Source organism: Lepidochelys olivacea (assembly GCF_965140295.1).
Source record: "Lepidochelys olivacea isolate rLepOli2 genome assembly, chromosome: 11".
Classification (NCBI taxonomy): Eukaryota; Metazoa; Chordata; order Testudines; family Cheloniidae; genus Lepidochelys; species Lepidochelys olivacea.
Window position 1 is genome coordinate 18,842,673 of NC_140421.1, and position 16,653 is coordinate 18,859,325.

At 39.0% G+C, this 16,653-nt stretch overlaps 1 protein-coding gene across 8 annotated transcripts in view; it reads left to right on the forward strand.

The window, feature by feature from the left end:
• Nucleotides 1–16,653, forward strand: part of R3HDM1 (R3H domain containing 1) — a 163,914-nt gene that overhangs the window by 53,714 nt on the left and 93,547 nt on the right. For 7 of the 8 annotated variants that reach the window (XM_084643965.1, XM_084643968.1, XM_084643970.1 and 4 more), the window contains exons 1-2: nt 8,037–8,172; nt 9,170–9,380. The exons of the other annotated variant lie outside the window; for it this stretch is intronic. In XM_084643965.1, coding sequence (XP_084500091.1) covers nt 9,210–9,380 — 171 coding nt within the window. In that variant the 5' untranslated portion in view covers nt 8,037–8,172; nt 9,170–9,209. Of the gene's footprint in view, nt 1–8,036; nt 8,173–9,169; nt 9,381–16,653 lie in introns of those variants that run through there. 8 annotated transcript variants of the gene reach the window in all.

The following is a 16,653-nucleotide window of genomic DNA, read 5'->3' on the forward strand; positions in this document are numbered from 1 at the left end:
TTTGCTTCAGAAGTGCTAGTGTGCATCTTGACAGGGATTTTCAATCATTCTGTGTTAACTCGATTGACCCATTACTATTGAAAAATACACCCTTTGACTATCAAAACAGGGCCATAGTCTTACCCTCCTAAGCTGGCAGAGGCTAAAAGAAGAGCACTATCTGTGAAGGACTGAATCCTAAAAGTTGTTTTCTTGCAGCCATCAAGTCTGTCCAGGTTGGGTGAAATGCTTCTCTGTTAATGCTCATTCTGTCTTCCATTAGTACAAGGTGTGTCTAAGGAATTTCCTCTCTAAGCCAGTTCTTTTCGCTTTTCCTTCACATTAAAAAAATGTATCTACTAGTTCTCAAGAACCCTAAGGAAAGATACATCTAAAAATGTGAGTATATATGATCTTTAAATTTTGTCTGGAATGAGTGACAGAGAGAAAACTTAGAATGGCTCTTGTGGCAAGTCCTAAACAGATAAATCCTCAAAGGTCCTTTCTCTGAGAGGCTTTGTCTTTACTCAGATGTCGTTTTAACACACCCAAACTAGTTGAGGTAAACCTATGAACAACCCACAGGCATTGGCTAGTCTCTTTCCTCTCTCCTGTCCCAATCCCCTCCTCCTCCTACAAAAAAATGCATGGGGCGGAGATTTCCTTACAAGCACTGGGAAGGATGGCTCTGAGGATTTGCCTGAACAGACACATTTATGAAAGGAGGGAAGATTAAGCTACAGAAAACTAAGACCACTTTACTTCTGAATGACTGCGTCAACATGGATGTTTAGTTAATTTGTCTTAATTCACAGTGTAGGGAAGCTCTGGTAGCTGTGTCTCGATTCCATTTTGAATCCACTGTAGGTTAAGAGCTTTACTCTTCTGCACAGAGTAAATAAAACTGGTATAGAGAAGAGCTGGGGTGGGGAGAATAGAAGCAGCATTAATGAGCATTTCTAAATATATATATATTCACTGTGGTAGTACTTGATTGGCTATCTAGTTTCCAAAAACAATGATCTGCTTTAAAAGTACTTAACATGGGACAGGTTTCAGAGTAACAGCCGTGTTAGTCTGTGTTCGCAAAAAGAAAAGGAGTACTTGTGGCACCTTAGAGACTAACCAATTTATTTGAGCATGAGCCTTCGTGAGCTACAGCTCACTTCATCGGATGCATACCGTGGAAACTGCAGCAGACTTTATATACACACAGAGATCATGAAACAATACCTCCTCCCACTCCACTGTCCTGCTGGTAATAGCTTATCTAAAGTGATCATCAAGGTGGGCCATTTCCAGCACAAATCCAGGTTTTCTCACCCTCTACCCCCCCACGCACAAACTCACTCTCCTGCTGGTAATAGCCCATCCAAAGTGACAACTCTCTTCACAATGTGCATGATAATCAAGGTGGGCCATGTCCAGCACAAATCCAGGCTTTCTCACCCCCCCCCCCCCGCCTTTTCCCGGGGACGGACACACACACACACACACACACACACACACACACACAAACTCACTCTCCTGCTGGCAATAGCTCATCCAAACTGACCACTCTCCAAGTTTAACCAGAACATCCTGGGGGGGGGGGTAGGAAAATACAAGGGGAAATAGGCTACTTTGCATAATGACTTAGCCACTCCCAGTCTCTATTTAAGCCTAAATTAATAGTATCCAATTTGCAAATGAATTCCAATTCAGCAGTTTCTCGCTGGAGTCTGGATTTGAAGTTTTTTTGTTTTTAGATATGTGGGCACAGTTGGCAACGGGCTTTGTTGCAAGGATAAGTTCCTGGGTTAGTGGTTCTGTTGTGTGGTATGTGGTTGTTGGTGAGTATTTGCTTCAGGTTGCGGGGCTGTCTGTAGGCAAGGACTGGCCTGTCTCCCAAGATTTGTGAGAGTGTTGGGTCATCCTTTAGGATAGGTTGTAGATCCTTAATAATGCGTTGGAGGGGTTTTAGTTGGGGGCTGAAGGTGACGGCCAGTGGCGTTCTTCTGTTATTTTCTTTGTTAGGCCTGTCCTGTAGTAGGTAACTTCTGGGAATTGTTTCTTCACTTCCGCAGGTGGGTATTGTAGTTGTAAGAATGCTTGATAGAGATCTTGTAGGTGTTTGTCTCTGTCTGAGGGGTTGGAGCAAATGCGGTTGTATCGCAGAACTTGGCTGTAGACGATGGATCGTGTGGTGTGGTCAGAGTGAAAGCTGGAGGCATGTAGGTAGGAATAGCGGTCAGTAGGTTTCCGGTATAGGGTGGTGTTTATGTGACCATTGCTTATTAGCACTGTAGTGTCCAGGAAGTGGATCTCTTGTGTGGACTGGACCAGGCTGAGGTTGATGGTGGGATGGAAATTGTTGAAATCATGGTGGAATTCCTCAAGGGCTTCTTTTCCATGGGTCCAGATGATGAAGATGTCATCAATATAGCGCAAGTAGAGTAGGGGCTTTAGGGGACGAGAGCTGAGGAAGCGTTGTTCTAAATCAGCCATAAAAATGTTGGCATACTGTGGAGCCATGCGGGTACCCATAGCAGTGCCGCTGATCTGAAGGTATACATTGTCCCCAAATGTAAAATAGTTATGGGTAAGGACAAAGTCACAAAGTTCAGCCACCAGGTTAGCTGTGACGTTATCAGGGATAGTGTTCTTGACGGCTTGTAGTCCATCTTTGTGTGGAATGTTGGTGTAGGGCTTCTACATCCATAGTGGCCAGGTTGGTGTTAACCACTAACCCAGGAACTTATCCTTGCAACAAAGCCCGTTGCCAACTGTGTCCACATATCTATTCAGGGGACACCATCACAGAGCCTAATAACATCAGCCACACTATCAGAGGCTCGTTCACCTGCACATCCACCAATGTGATATATGCCATCATGTGCCAGCAGTGCCCCTCTGCCATTTACATTGGTCAAACTGGACAGTCTCTACGTAAAAGAATAAATGGACACAAATCAGATGTCAAGAATTATAACATTCATAAACCAGTCGGAGAACACTTCAATCTCTCTGGTCACGCAATCACAGACATGAAGGTCGCTATCTTAAAACAAAAAAACTTTAAATCCAGACTCCAGCGAGAAACTGCTGAATTGGAATTCATTTGCAAATTGGATACTATTAATTTAGGCTTAAATAGAGACTGGGAGTCGCTAAGTCATTATGCAAAGTAGCCTATTTCCCCTTGTATTTTCCTACCCCCCCCCCGCCAGGATGTTCTAGTTAAACTTGGAGAGTGGTCAGTTTGGATGAGCTACTGCCAGCAGGAGAGAGAGTTTGTGTGTGTATGTGTGTGTCCCCGGGAAAAGGGGGTGTGTGAGAGAGCCTGGATTTGTGCTGGACATGGCCCACCTTGATTATCATGCACATTGTGTAGAGAGTTGTCACTTTGGATGGGCTATTACCAGCAGGAGAGTGAGTTTGTGCATGGGGGGGTAGAGGGTGAGAAAACCTGGATTTGTGCTGGAAATGGCCCACCTTGATGATCACTTTAGATAAGCTATTACCAGCAGGACAGTGGAGTGGGAGGAGGTATTGTTTCATGATCTCTGTGTGTATATAAAGTCTGCTGCAGTTTCCACGGTATGCATCCGATGAAGTGAGCTGTAGCTCACGAAAGCTCATGCTCAAATAAATTGGTTAGTCTCTAAGGTGCCACAAGTACTCCTTTTCTTTTAACATGGGGCACTATGTCTTGGAGTCCTGACTAAAATGTAAAGTACATTTAATACATGGATCGTAGTGGCTTAATATGTACATATCACCTCGGACTGCATATCTCATCAAATTTCATAAACTAAGTGTGATCAGATTTGGTCATGCCTGCGTGTAATCCTTGGTTCTGCAGCTTGTTGTGCTGTTGATTCAATTCATTGTGCTCCTCCCTCTGAGGAAATGCTTCAGTTGTAACATTATGGGGCATTGTGCTGTCTTTCAGATGATATGTAAAACCAAGTTCCTGACCACTGGTGATAAATAAAGATCTGTTACCACTTTTTGTGAGAGAGAGGATGTTAATTGCAGTGCCTTGGAGATTTATTTCTATCTCCATAGTTTCTATTGGTACAGTGTTTTTCATTTCTTGTACTAAAGTACCATGATGTGTTGCTATGTATTGTTTAAGAGCTATTGCCTTCTAGACCAAATTTTGGCTGCACTTGTAATGGGTAAAAAGAGTCCAGTATATGTAAGTGTATATGATAAGTATAAGAAGGTATTATTTATTTGATTATTTATTAAGATTTGTAATTAGAAGGACGCAAAGGATCCATTGTCTAACAGGATAAATCTACTAGGCCCACAACCTTTGCTTCCTTTTATTATAACCCCACTTATCTTCTTATTTATATGTCTTCCTTAAAAATATGGTGTGGATTTTTTCCCCCGAGTATTATGAAAAGTCAATATATTGTTCAGGTGCTCCCTTTCCATTGCATTAGGGTACATTTTATTTTTTTGTGATGGTGTTAGATCTACACAGTTTTTTGTTTTGTTTTTCAGAACACAGATAATAGTGTACCATAACATAACTTTTCATCATAGGTTATGAAACCACCAAGATTTGCTTTGCACATCTTGAAATATGTTTCATTGTCGAATTCCCTGATGTTGCAAGATGCTAAATGCGACCTCATCCTATTGTGCCATGGGTGCTCAATGTCTGTCTAAATGTATTTAGCCTCTTGCAGGATTTGGCCCTCAGCATGGAATGACTCTTAAATCACATGATTCCAAAGATAATTCTCTAACTGTTTTTTCAGTTCTTTTGAATAAATTTGTATTTATAACTATTCAACAAACTTGTCTACTGTTTCTCATTACAGAGCCAGATTTGCCTCCATCTAACACAAACCTGATATCCTCATTTTCTTAAATAACTGATTTTTTTTTTAAAATACACTTATCACATGCTTATGGCATCACAGTTGAATCATTCAGCTGAATTGTTGAGATGATTATCTTTTCATTATTTGAATGCTTCGTTCTCTATCATGTTTGTGGATTATATTTTGATTTGGTGCTGGAGGTTTTGTTGTACTTACTATTTCAAATTTAAAAACTGCTGTTTTTCTTGATGAGAACTTCTAGAAAGAGAGATGATAGAGCAACAGTTCTCTAGGATTTGTAAATCCTGGCCAGAGTTCAATTACTTTGTATTGAACAAAACAACGTCTCTTGTAGCCAAAGTACAAGGTGGGTGAAGTCATATATTTTATTTACCCAACTTCTGTTGATGAGAGAGACAAGCTTTTGAGCTCCACAGAGCTCTTCTTCAGGTCTGGGAAAGGTGCTCAGTGTATTGCAGCTAAATAAAGGTGGAACAGATTGTTAAGCATAAGGAGTTAACATATGTTACAAGGGACCGTTCAAGATGAAGTGCATAATTCACCTATGCAGTCATAAGACAAAAAAGGGGGTTTAGTGGGTTTACAGATTGCTGTAGAGAGACATAAAACCGGTGTCTCTATTGAGTCTGATTTTTAGTGCCTAGTAGAGTTATGAATTTAATCTCCCAGGCTCGTTCTCTGAAGGGGGGTTGTGCAGGTTTCCTTTGAGGACGAGGACTGAGAGGTCAGATATGGAATAAATGTTTTTTGTGAAACATGTTCACCCACAGGTGATAGGGTGTTTTTGTTTTTTATCATGTTTGTGTGAATTCATACGAGAGTTCAGTGGTTGTCTGATTTCACTCACAGATGGTTGTTGGGTCATTTAATGCACTGGTTGATGTATACCCCATGTTGTGATGAGCAGGATAGGACGCATGGATCCTGAAAGATGTATGGTGGAGGAGTATTGATCATCGTCGCAGTGGACATATATCTGCAGGTTTTGCATCTGTTCGGCAGAGTCTGGTGCCGCTTTGAGTTGATATATCCTGGTCTGTGGAAAGCTTGCTTCTGCTGGTGGTGGGGTGTTTTGAAGGCCAGAAGAAGGTGTTCGGGAAAGATTTTTGAGGCTATGGTCCCCATTAACTATGGGTTGTAATTGTTTGATAAGCTGTTTGAGTTCCAGTGTGGGCTGGTAAGTGACAACTTGAGAGTATGTTGGGTTTTTTGTTTGTTTTGTTTGTTTTTCTTCCTGTATTGAAGCAGGTTGTCTCAGAATATTTGGGTCGCCCAACCCATAATGTGATCTACTTTTCTGGTGGAGTGTCCTTGTTTGGTGAAGGCGGTTTTAAGCATATATCCCAGATTTTCTTCTCGGAGGATGTTCTATGGTGTCTGAATGCCTGACTGTAAAAATTTCTTGGTGTGTTTGGGGTGATAGATGCATCTGTGGAGGAAAGTGTGGTGATCAGGATGGATAAAAATCAATGATTTCAAAAAAATTAAAAAATCAGGTTTTTTCTCAAAGCATTTTTATAAAAAAAAAAATCAGATTTAAATAAAGTCTGGAGATAAATGTGAGAAGTGAGGGGCATTTGCTTGTTTTTTGTTAAAATACGTTTCCTAATGAAGAAAAAAATCCAGAATACTTAACATTGTTGTTTTAGTGTAAATAAATTTAAATGGTGGTGGTGTCCTCCTAATACAGCATATCAGGAAAATCCTCAAAATATTAATGATTAATCTGTTGAATTGGAGATAGTTCACCTCCCAATGACTTCATAAATATCTGCTTCAATTACCTTTTGGTAAATGAAATAACCAAACAATCATTCATTTTCTGATATAGCTATAAAATTAATCTGACAAGTTCTCAAAATAAATCACTGTTTAAAAATGTATAGTGTTGTACCTTCTAAAAATGAAACCTACATCTATCTAGGAGTTGTGAAGAATATGTATTAAGGTCTATAACAACCAATAAGAATGCACTTTTATGTAGAAAACCATGATTAAATCGAGTCTTCCTGACCAATGATTTAAATCAAATCAACTCTGGTGGTGGGTTTCTTGTATATACAGTAGTTGTCTGTACAGTTCTATTGTTGAAACTGATTGTGGTGTCTGGGAAGTTGCTGCTTATGTGGGAGTGTTCTAGAGAAAGTTTGATGGATGATGAGGGAGTTTTTGGTCCTCTGTCTAGAGGATGAAAGTATCATTGATATATGTCAGGTATATCATTGAGTTAGTGGCACATTTTTCCAAATGTGGCTTATGAAAAGGTTGATAAATCAGGGAGCCATACTAGTACCCATGGCTGTTCCCATAGTATGGACAAAGTGTTTGTTGTTGAATGTAAAGTTGTTAAGGGTGAGGATGAAATGGATGAGTTTGGTGATACATTTGTGGTAGATATTTGAGTGTTGTCCATTGTCTTGTTTTATGGTAGATATTTGTGGTAAATGTTTGAGGCAGGCAGTGATGCCATCTTTGTGAGGGACACTGATGTGTAGGGAGATGATGTCCATGGGGGCAAAGATGGCATTCTGTGGGAGGAAGTGAGTTGTGTCCTGGAGGAAACTGGCTTGAGTGGTTATAGGATGGCTTTTAGAGTCCTGATATTCCTTCAGTAAGAGTGTTATGGTGAAATATGATGTCTGTCTGCGTTCACTTGTTTGTGTATCTTGGGAAGCATGTAGAAGGTACCTGGGGTGGATCCGTGAAGGATGATGTGGCCTTGTAATATGAATTGCATATGGTGCTTTTACAGGAATAATCCTGCCAAGAATTGTATGAGTTTCAACTGCCAGTAACTATTTATTTATTTTTTTTCCAAGTTTTATATTTATATTTGAAAGAATTCTTTATTACAGCCCAATTCCAGAAAATAGCTATGTGCCTTAGGGACGTTACTTTGTCCTGATGTAACTAGACATACTGATATGTTTATTATAACTACTTATTAATTTGTACTTTGGGAATTGCTTACAAATTGGTAAAAAACATTACAGCTTCTTCCAGTTTAAATAAGTAGAACAAAAATGACAAAATTGAATGGAAATGAAAAATGCTAACTTTGTTTGGTTTTTAGTTTTACAAGAAATATTCCAGATTTTCATTAATGGAAGTTATCAGTGGAACTGTTTTTACTGTTTTAGGCATCTAAAAGGGATGGTATTCTTGATCCAAGACAGTATAGTTCAGTCCAAGATTCTACACTGGTGACAAGGACATGGGACTCCTCCTGCCATATTCCAGATGGTTCATTACAACTGACATCTTGGTTGACGACTGTGAAAAGGACCGTTGGATTATTTTATTTTATTTTTGTGGGAGACCACAATTCCAAATCTGTAGGATACATCAGGTAATAAGGAACAAGTATTGGATGTGACTGACATAAACTGTGCTCTAGATTTTTCTATTTTTAATTAAAACCTGTCAAATGTAAAAATAAAATCAATGTTTTAAATTTAAGTTCATTCTACCTAGGGTGATTGTGTGTGTGTGGAGGGGTGTTTGGTTTTTTTTTGGGGGTGGGGCGGGTTGTGGGGGGGGGTTGTTTTGTTTTGGATGAAGTGTAGATTTATTGTTTTCATACATTCCTGACAACTGGCATTGCAAGAAGTTGTGACTCGGGTAGGATGGTGACTTCAGATATTTATTTGAACTATGGAATGTTTATATTATTCTTGTACATCATCATCTAATGTACTGTTTCTCCACCATTGTAATCATCAATGCTGTCTCTGTTTCTGGTAATTAAGAAATTTGCAGTGACCAGTTTCATTACCTTTGACATGTAATGTCATATCTACAATTGTTCTTGTCGACTGTAGTTGACTGGGAAACAGACAATATGGAAGTTTTCATTCAGTTTGTGAATCTTGCACGGTAGTTCATTTTGTTGGCTTACTGACCCACCAGACCAGTTCCCTATAGTTTTTCAAATCAACATTCTGTCTTTGAATTAGAGGAACTTCAATTTCTTATATTAGAACTGAAACCTGGTGGTGTATATGAAAACGCTGATGTATAAGATATATACAGGGAGTTAGTCAAGGGTCTACCATGATATACTAGAATAAACTTTTAGTTCATGCCTTTTTTCTTTTGTAATGTGCACCTGTAGCATGCATCTGGATTAAGGTGATAGAACTAAAATGAATGCTCGTTCATGATGACCCAAGACATGAGTGGGGAAAAAAATAAATTGGTGGGGAAAATGTCCTTTTGGTGGCAAAGTCTGTTGAAAGTACTCTGTGTGTGTGTGTGTGTGTGTGTGTGTGTAAATCTTTTTGAATTAGTATAAAATTTCAGCTCAATAGAGTAAATATACATACTTTTTCTTTCTCCTCTTAAAGGTTCCTTATTTCCTGTAGAATTTTAAAGTAACCTTCTCTAATGAGGATGTCTGATACTGTTACTCTAAATGATGAAACTGATACAATGAATGGTTCAGAGGCAGAATTTAAAGACACAACCCCAGTCGAAAACCTTATAAAATCAAGAAGCCATGAGCAGATTCAAGTAGAAAAGGATGAAAGTTGTACAGACAACAAAAATGATATGCCGGTAAGAAGTCTCTCTCCTTATTTTTCATCAGTATATTATGGTAAACACAGTTCTTTCTCTTTCTCTGCCACTACGCCTTGCGATTGACTAGGAAAAATGTAATAAGTAAAGGCCAAGCAACCTTCATCAGTTTTGGTGAATCTGGAGGATAAAATCTCCTCTACCACCCCCTCTAACTCCTATTTCTATCAATACGCATGCTTAATGGTCAGCTATTTTTGAATAGGTTAGAGGCAAACTGCGAGTTTCTCACTGGAGGAAAAACACCCTAGCCTTTTATCTGTAGTAGTATTTCCTTTTGAGCTCATTTGAACTTGTTGCAGGAAGTTGAGTTTTCCATGTTGTAGAGGGACGAGGCAACATCTTTATTTTGTTTTTATTTCCCCATTGTCAGTATAGACATTATTCAGTTGAGCATTTACTTTGTGGTGAAGTTACCATTGATGTTTGTTTCTTTTTAAGCTGTTTCCCAGGTATTCTGATTCACAGTTGTAGTGCTAAAAGTTGTGAATAGGTCCTGGCATTCAGTTTTATTTAGGCTGAGAAAATACATGTTTTTAAAAACTCCATAATTCAACAAAACAAAAATCTTCTCTTGAAGATTATTCTGGGTGAAGGAAGCTCTGGTGTCTGGTTCAACTGTGCAAGGTGCTCTCATACAGGCCCTGTACAAGACTATAGTAATAATGCTGTGACACACTTTAATTTGAGTTTAATATCCATTTTGCTTCATCAAGACTGAATCCAGAGTTGGGGCATGGAGGTAGCAAGAAAAAATAACATTTTAAAAAACCAAACCAATTGGATACCCTTCATCTCCCATGTAGAACATGAGTAATATAAGCCACTACTAGTAAATTGGCCCAACACTAGCCAAACAAATCGCTAGCTGCTATCATTGCTATGCTGGTTTGCCTAATCAGATACCCAGTGGGGATCTGAGAGAAATAAATCTCTTTTAAAAATAAACAAAATTAAACACGCAGGCAGTAGAGTGAATGGTAAATATTCCTTTCTTACCACAGCATACTTTTAGTCTTGAGAAGTGGTGTTTGAAATTCAAATGATAGGTAAAATATCTCAAAACAAGCTGCTCTGCACGTTCAGGTCCTAGTCTAGGCAAATGAAAAGCCACATGTCCCCTCGTGTGCGCCAAAGACAATCTATTTGTATTTCTGTAGTCCCTAGAAGCCTTGTCATGGACTTAGGCTGGAGACTTAGTACCTGTCATACTAGGTAGTATACAAATGCACAGCAAAAAGTCCCTGCTCCATACAACATTACAGCCTTGCTAGTTAATGTTTAATATTGATATTAAGTGTAGTGTCCACAGACGACAATCACAATCAGGGTTTTGTGGTGCTAGGTACTGAACAGTTGTATTCAAAGAAATGGTCACTGTCCTGAAGAGCTTACATTCTAAAATGATAGGAGGTGAGATGCAACATATATGTTTACTGTACATTCAAGTGCAGATGAAGACTAACCAGAGAAATTATTTGGTGAGAGAGTCAACTGAGACATACTCTGAGTTTTGCAAAGTAGTTTTTAGTCAAATGTTGATTAGAAATAGGTTCACTTTTTAGTTCTCTTATTTTGTTTAGCAAATACAGAACTTCAGAGCTTTTTCTAGATAACACCTGTAAAAGAATTTCTCTCCTAAATTAGGATTCAGAGTAGCAGCCGTGTTAGTCTGTATTCGCTAAAAGAAAAGGAGTACTTGTGGCACCTTAGAGACTAACCAATTTATTTGAGCATAAGCTTTTGTGAGCTTATTCTCAAATAAATTTGTTAGTCTCTAAGGTGCCTCAAGTACTCCTTTTCTTTCTAAGTTAGGTTCATTTTACACACTCCAGCAGCAGCTTGATAAAATTAAATCCCTTTGGCTAGGTTTCCAGACCTAGCTCTGAAAGGTGTGGCTTTCATGTCCAATCAGTTAGTTGGTGCTCCTGCTCCTGTGCTGGACAGCACAGAAAGCAACCTTTCATGAGGAATATACCACTGCTGGGGAGAGTCAGTCCTCTCACAGCATCACACTTGTTCCCTTGAAAACTTCTTCCACAACTCCCATCAACCACCCATTATTAGGTAAAGTAGCCAGAATATTATTGCATGAAGAATAGTGATTACTTTAATGCACTCTCTACACTCACGTTTCTTTGCTCCCTTCCTTCCCTAATGTAGTGAAATTGACTCTTCCCAATTCTAGAAGCCAGTGGTGACATTTTGAAACTAAATATCCATGACAGTAGGGATCCCAATACCAGAACATGTGAGTTGCAGTGTGACAACTAATTTATTTGCACTTCAAGCACAGTTTGAATAAGAAAAGTGACTCATTAGTCTCCTCAAGGTATATATTGCTTGAATTGTGTTGCCTGTCTTCTCAAGTAGTGTATGAATAAATTAATCAAATGTAGTGAAAATCACTGGAGAAGACCGTTTTGGATCCATTGCTACATTGGTTTTTTTTTTTTTTTTACTGTTGGTCATTTGCTGCCCTTATCCCTTCATACCCTTTGCCTTCAACTGCTCCTGCAACTCTCCCAAAGCATTCAGACTGCTTGGATGCAGCTGAGCTGCTGTAAGATCTCTAGTGTAGCCATGCTAAGCTGACAGGAGAGAGTTCTCCTGTCGACTTTAATTAATCCACCCGCAATGATCAGCAGTAACTATGTAGATGGGAGAAGCTCCCCCCCCCCATAGCAACATAGTGCTGTCCATACCTGCGCTTAGGTCAGTGTAACTTATTTCAGAGTAACAGCCGTGTTTTTATTTGTAAAAAGAAAAGGAGTACTTGTGGCACCTTAGAGACTAACCAATTTATCTGAGCATAAGCTTTCGTGAGCTACAGCTCACTTCCTCATATGTATCCGAGGAAGTGAGCTGTAGCTCACGAAAGCTTATGCTCAAATAAATTGGTTAGTCTCTAAGGTGCCACAGGTACTCCTTTTCTTTTTAGTGTAACTTATGTCGCTCAGGGGGGTGGCTGATTGATTCACAACCCTGAGCGACATAAATTACGTGGTATTCTTTGTTCCTTCCATCATACTGGCCTCTTGGCCTAGAATTTGCGCCTTATCCTGGAGGAGCAAGTAGTCTCAGTCCATTCAAATCCATTCTTAAAATCCTCTTCTCTGCTCAGCCTACAAAATTAATCTGCCAGCAAAATCATGTTACACTTGTATGTATGTATGTATTTATTTATTTTTTAAAAAATTAAAATTAATTTACTCCATGGCTTGTGATAAAGCCATTGTTTAGTTCATCTGTTTAGTTGAAGGGCAGGAATTAAGTTCTCCTCTTTTTAGTAGAGCCCATAGCAAATTGGCTGCTCCAATATATACCCATTTACTTATGTTGTAGAAGGGGCCCACCCATGATTGTAAGGATTTAGCATAGTGAAGCCTTAAGTTTGTAATTTGGGAAGGACAATCACCTTTTAAAGTTGTCTAGTTTTTCTCTCATGACCCTCAAGTTGTTTTTAAACAGGCTTTGAAATGTGAGGCACTTACGTGCCTCACAGTAGTTTTACAGAAAGAATCCATTAGGATATTGTGCTTGGGTATTCTAATTTCTTATTGGTCAGTGAGTGAACTAATAGGGACATGAGTCTATACAGTAAAAATATTGTATGCACAATTATTTTGAGGAATAGTATATTTTGTCAAAAGATGCTATTAACACATTTTATGAGTTGCCTGAAAACTTGATTGTTCTGTTCTCCGTTACACTGTAGCAATCCTACAATATGCACCATAATAATAGTAGTAATTATTTTAATATTTATTAAAAATGTGGTAGCACTAGAGCATTCTGCTTTCCAAAAAAGAGAGACTCTCTCTGCCCTAAATAGCGCATAAGTTATCACAAGATTTTTGCTTGAATCCACCTTGTAGTCTATCGGTTAGAACATATGGCATTTTTAACCATTTTTTGAAAAATGATTACCAGGAATCATTCATGTTGGCTTATAGATTTTTACTGCATGAAACAGCCTGTTTTAATGTATCTTAAGGTTTTTATGTTGTACGTGGGCTGCAATCATAAATACACTGTCATCCATGCATTAAAAATAATTGTTAATTAGTGAATGTGATATTACCCTGTGAATAATCAATCACAGAAGTAACGTAAAAACCCACGCTGGCACTAACAAAGAAAAAATGGGAATGGAAGGCTCTCGCTGTCTATTTCAGATTGGGGAGGGGGATAGCCTCATTGGGGAAACTGGTGAGAGAGGTAGTGGAAAGGAAGCAGTGCAAGTGGTGGAGGGAGAGCTTGTGCGAGGTATGGAGCTAGGGCACTTAAACATGCATTATATAAAATAGACAAGACAAATTTTGTGTGAAAGATTTATAATTACATTTTGGGGTTTCAGTGACTATGTAGATTTCTCAGTTTCTTGACAGAATTAGATGAAATTTTAGAAATCTAATTTTTAAACAAATATCTCTTTCTGTACCTGGACTTCATCCCTTCTCTCCAACACAAATTCCACAACCTCCATCCCTGGGTGCCTTAAATACCCCCTTGTTTCTCCTTCCTTCATTTTCTACCTCTGACTTTTGTTTGTTGGGGGGGCGGGGGAAGGGGTGAAGCCTTTTCTTCTAGACTAATCTCAGGGCTCCATCTTCCATGCTGTTAAATGCGTCTCCATGTATCTATCAATCAATCAATAAAATCCTGAAATCACAGCCATTTTCGCTGTCTGTGATTAAATAAATGAGACAGAAATGCCACCTATGCATTCTTGCCACCTGGTCAGCGCTCCTCAGTGTGGTGTGGTGTAACTTTCGTGACCAATTTTTGCTCTCCCTCCCCATCCATCCCATGACTACATTCATGTAACACAGTGCTGAGTGCATTAGAAATGTCTGTGAATAAAGTGCCTAAAAATTTGTGAATATAATGTGAACTGCATGTCACTTGTGTTGATATGTCTTAGCCTGTGTCTGCACTAGGAGTGCCTTACTTGTTTAGGAGTCCTAGTATACTCTGCCAGTCAAATGCTTGTGCCGGTATGGTAAAACCATTCTCCATGAGTGAAATAAGCTGACCGCTTTGCCAGTGTAGCTGTCTCTACACTTCAGACTTCTGCTGGCACAGCTAGATAAGCCAGAGAGCACACTTCTTTATACCCCTGACTGACACAGCAGTGCCTGCAGAAGTCTGTAGTGTGGGCCTGTCCTTAGTCAGTGTCTTGTGGTTTGATTATGGAGAATTCATGTGTATATTTAGTCAAATAAGAGAATCCCATCTGTTGTTACCTAAACTGATCTCTTCACCTTTTTATTATTTGTTCTGTTCGTCAACGTGGTATCTGCACTGTTATTTTCCGTATCCACAATCTGAGAATTATCCTGTACATTCTTATTGCCTCCCCAGCACAGTAATATGTATTGAGTTAAATCTCACGTAAGCAGAGAGAAACAGACTGTAACTCTCTCAAGATAAGTTATTTTTTGGTGACCAATGTATCTGTATTTGTGCGTTTGGATATCAAAATGTTGCTGTTTCCACCTGAAACTTAAGGCAATTGTTACCTTCTGTGCACAGTTGTATTTCACAGTGTCTTGAGACTTGCTTAACTTTTTAAAATTATGCTTGATACAGGGGCTTGAACTGGACGATGAAGAAAGTGCTTTCTAACACTGGCTATTTCATTTAGTTGTAATTGGTTACTGTAACTCTGCTTAATGAAATACGGAGTGCATTTATTGTATTGGGTTTTGTGGGTAACTTCCATGTTGGACTATGTCATTCTTTTGGTATTATCGGCGTCTTTGAAAATGCAGTTTAGTGAACTCCTTGTTTTATGGGGTGTAGTTTTGTGTTCCCAGCACTGATTTATAGTTTCATATGTGTAACTTCTTTGGCTGAGCCTTTAGACCCTGAATACATATGGGTAAATGTGCAGATGTAATAAAAGCTTATTGTCAGAGGCTGGAAAACATTTCTAGTTTTGTGTGAATTTGTTTGATTACTTGACTCTCTCGTATAGGCTTGCAAGCTGGTCAATTGTCCGGTTATCTGACTATGGCCAAATATTGTTAGATATTCCAACAAGAATGCCTTGATGCAGACAGCAGCCTATGTTTTTGATAGTATCATGGTGCTTACTTAAATGTCTTGATAACTCAGTTTACTATATGCTAATGCCACTTGTGGGCGGAGGGAGGAGGAGATTAACTACCAGAAAGTTAAGCACCTTGACTGGACTCTTCAAGAATAAACATTTATATGAATATGTGACTAGGGTCCCAGGGGAGCCACAATGGGGTTACTTAATTAGGGCAAACTGCAAAGAATGGAGCAGACAGTCCCAGATATGCCAATACTTAGATTTACCAAGCCCTAACAAAACAGTTTCTATAATACCTTACTGGTTATTTTCCATTGTATGCATCCGATGAAGTGAGCTGTAGCTCACGAAAGCTTAAGCTCGAATAAATTTGTTAGTCTCTAAGGTGCCACAAGTCCTCCTTTTTCTTTTTACTGGTTACCAAGAAGCCAACAACAGTTACCTTAAAGCAACCCAGCCTTAGCCCTCCACCCAGACACCCAAGTCTAATATGATGATTACTGAAAGTCTTAGTCATCATATAAGAAAGTTCTACCAATCCCAAAGGATCGGACACATTACTTCCCAAGTTAATGAATATTTCAGCTCTTACCCAAATACACGCTTACAGCCAATCCTTATTAACTAAACTGAAATTTTTTAAAAAAGAAAAGAGTATTGGCTAAAAGATGAGTATACATACAGACATAAGTACAGTTCTGAGATCAGATTCATAGAAGAGATGGTGAGCTTTGTAGTTGCAAAGAGTTCTTTCAGAATTAGTCCATAGGTTATAGTCCAGTGTTCATATTCAGGGTGATCCAGATGGGACCAAAGATCTCAGTCTTATGACTCAAGCTTCTCCCTATATAAAGCAGGGAAATAAAAAGGATCAGGATCCAAGATACCTTTATACAGTTCCAGGCCTTCTCTTGACAGCTTGGAGTCCTTAGGCGAACAATGGGCAATCATGGAGACTTTGAAGTAGATCTGTTTCCTAAGCATCACTGGTAATTAGCTACAGGGATTAACATAAGGCAGTTGCCCATTTTCCACCATGTGCAGGTGATTTGCTATACATTTCAAAGAGATTAATAAAGTGATATCACTATTTTTACAGTTCATTTAAATGTTAAGATCTCCTTTTGATCTCTGAATTAACAGAATACAGCATAGACAGGAACTGTTTGATTACATTAACCTCTAACA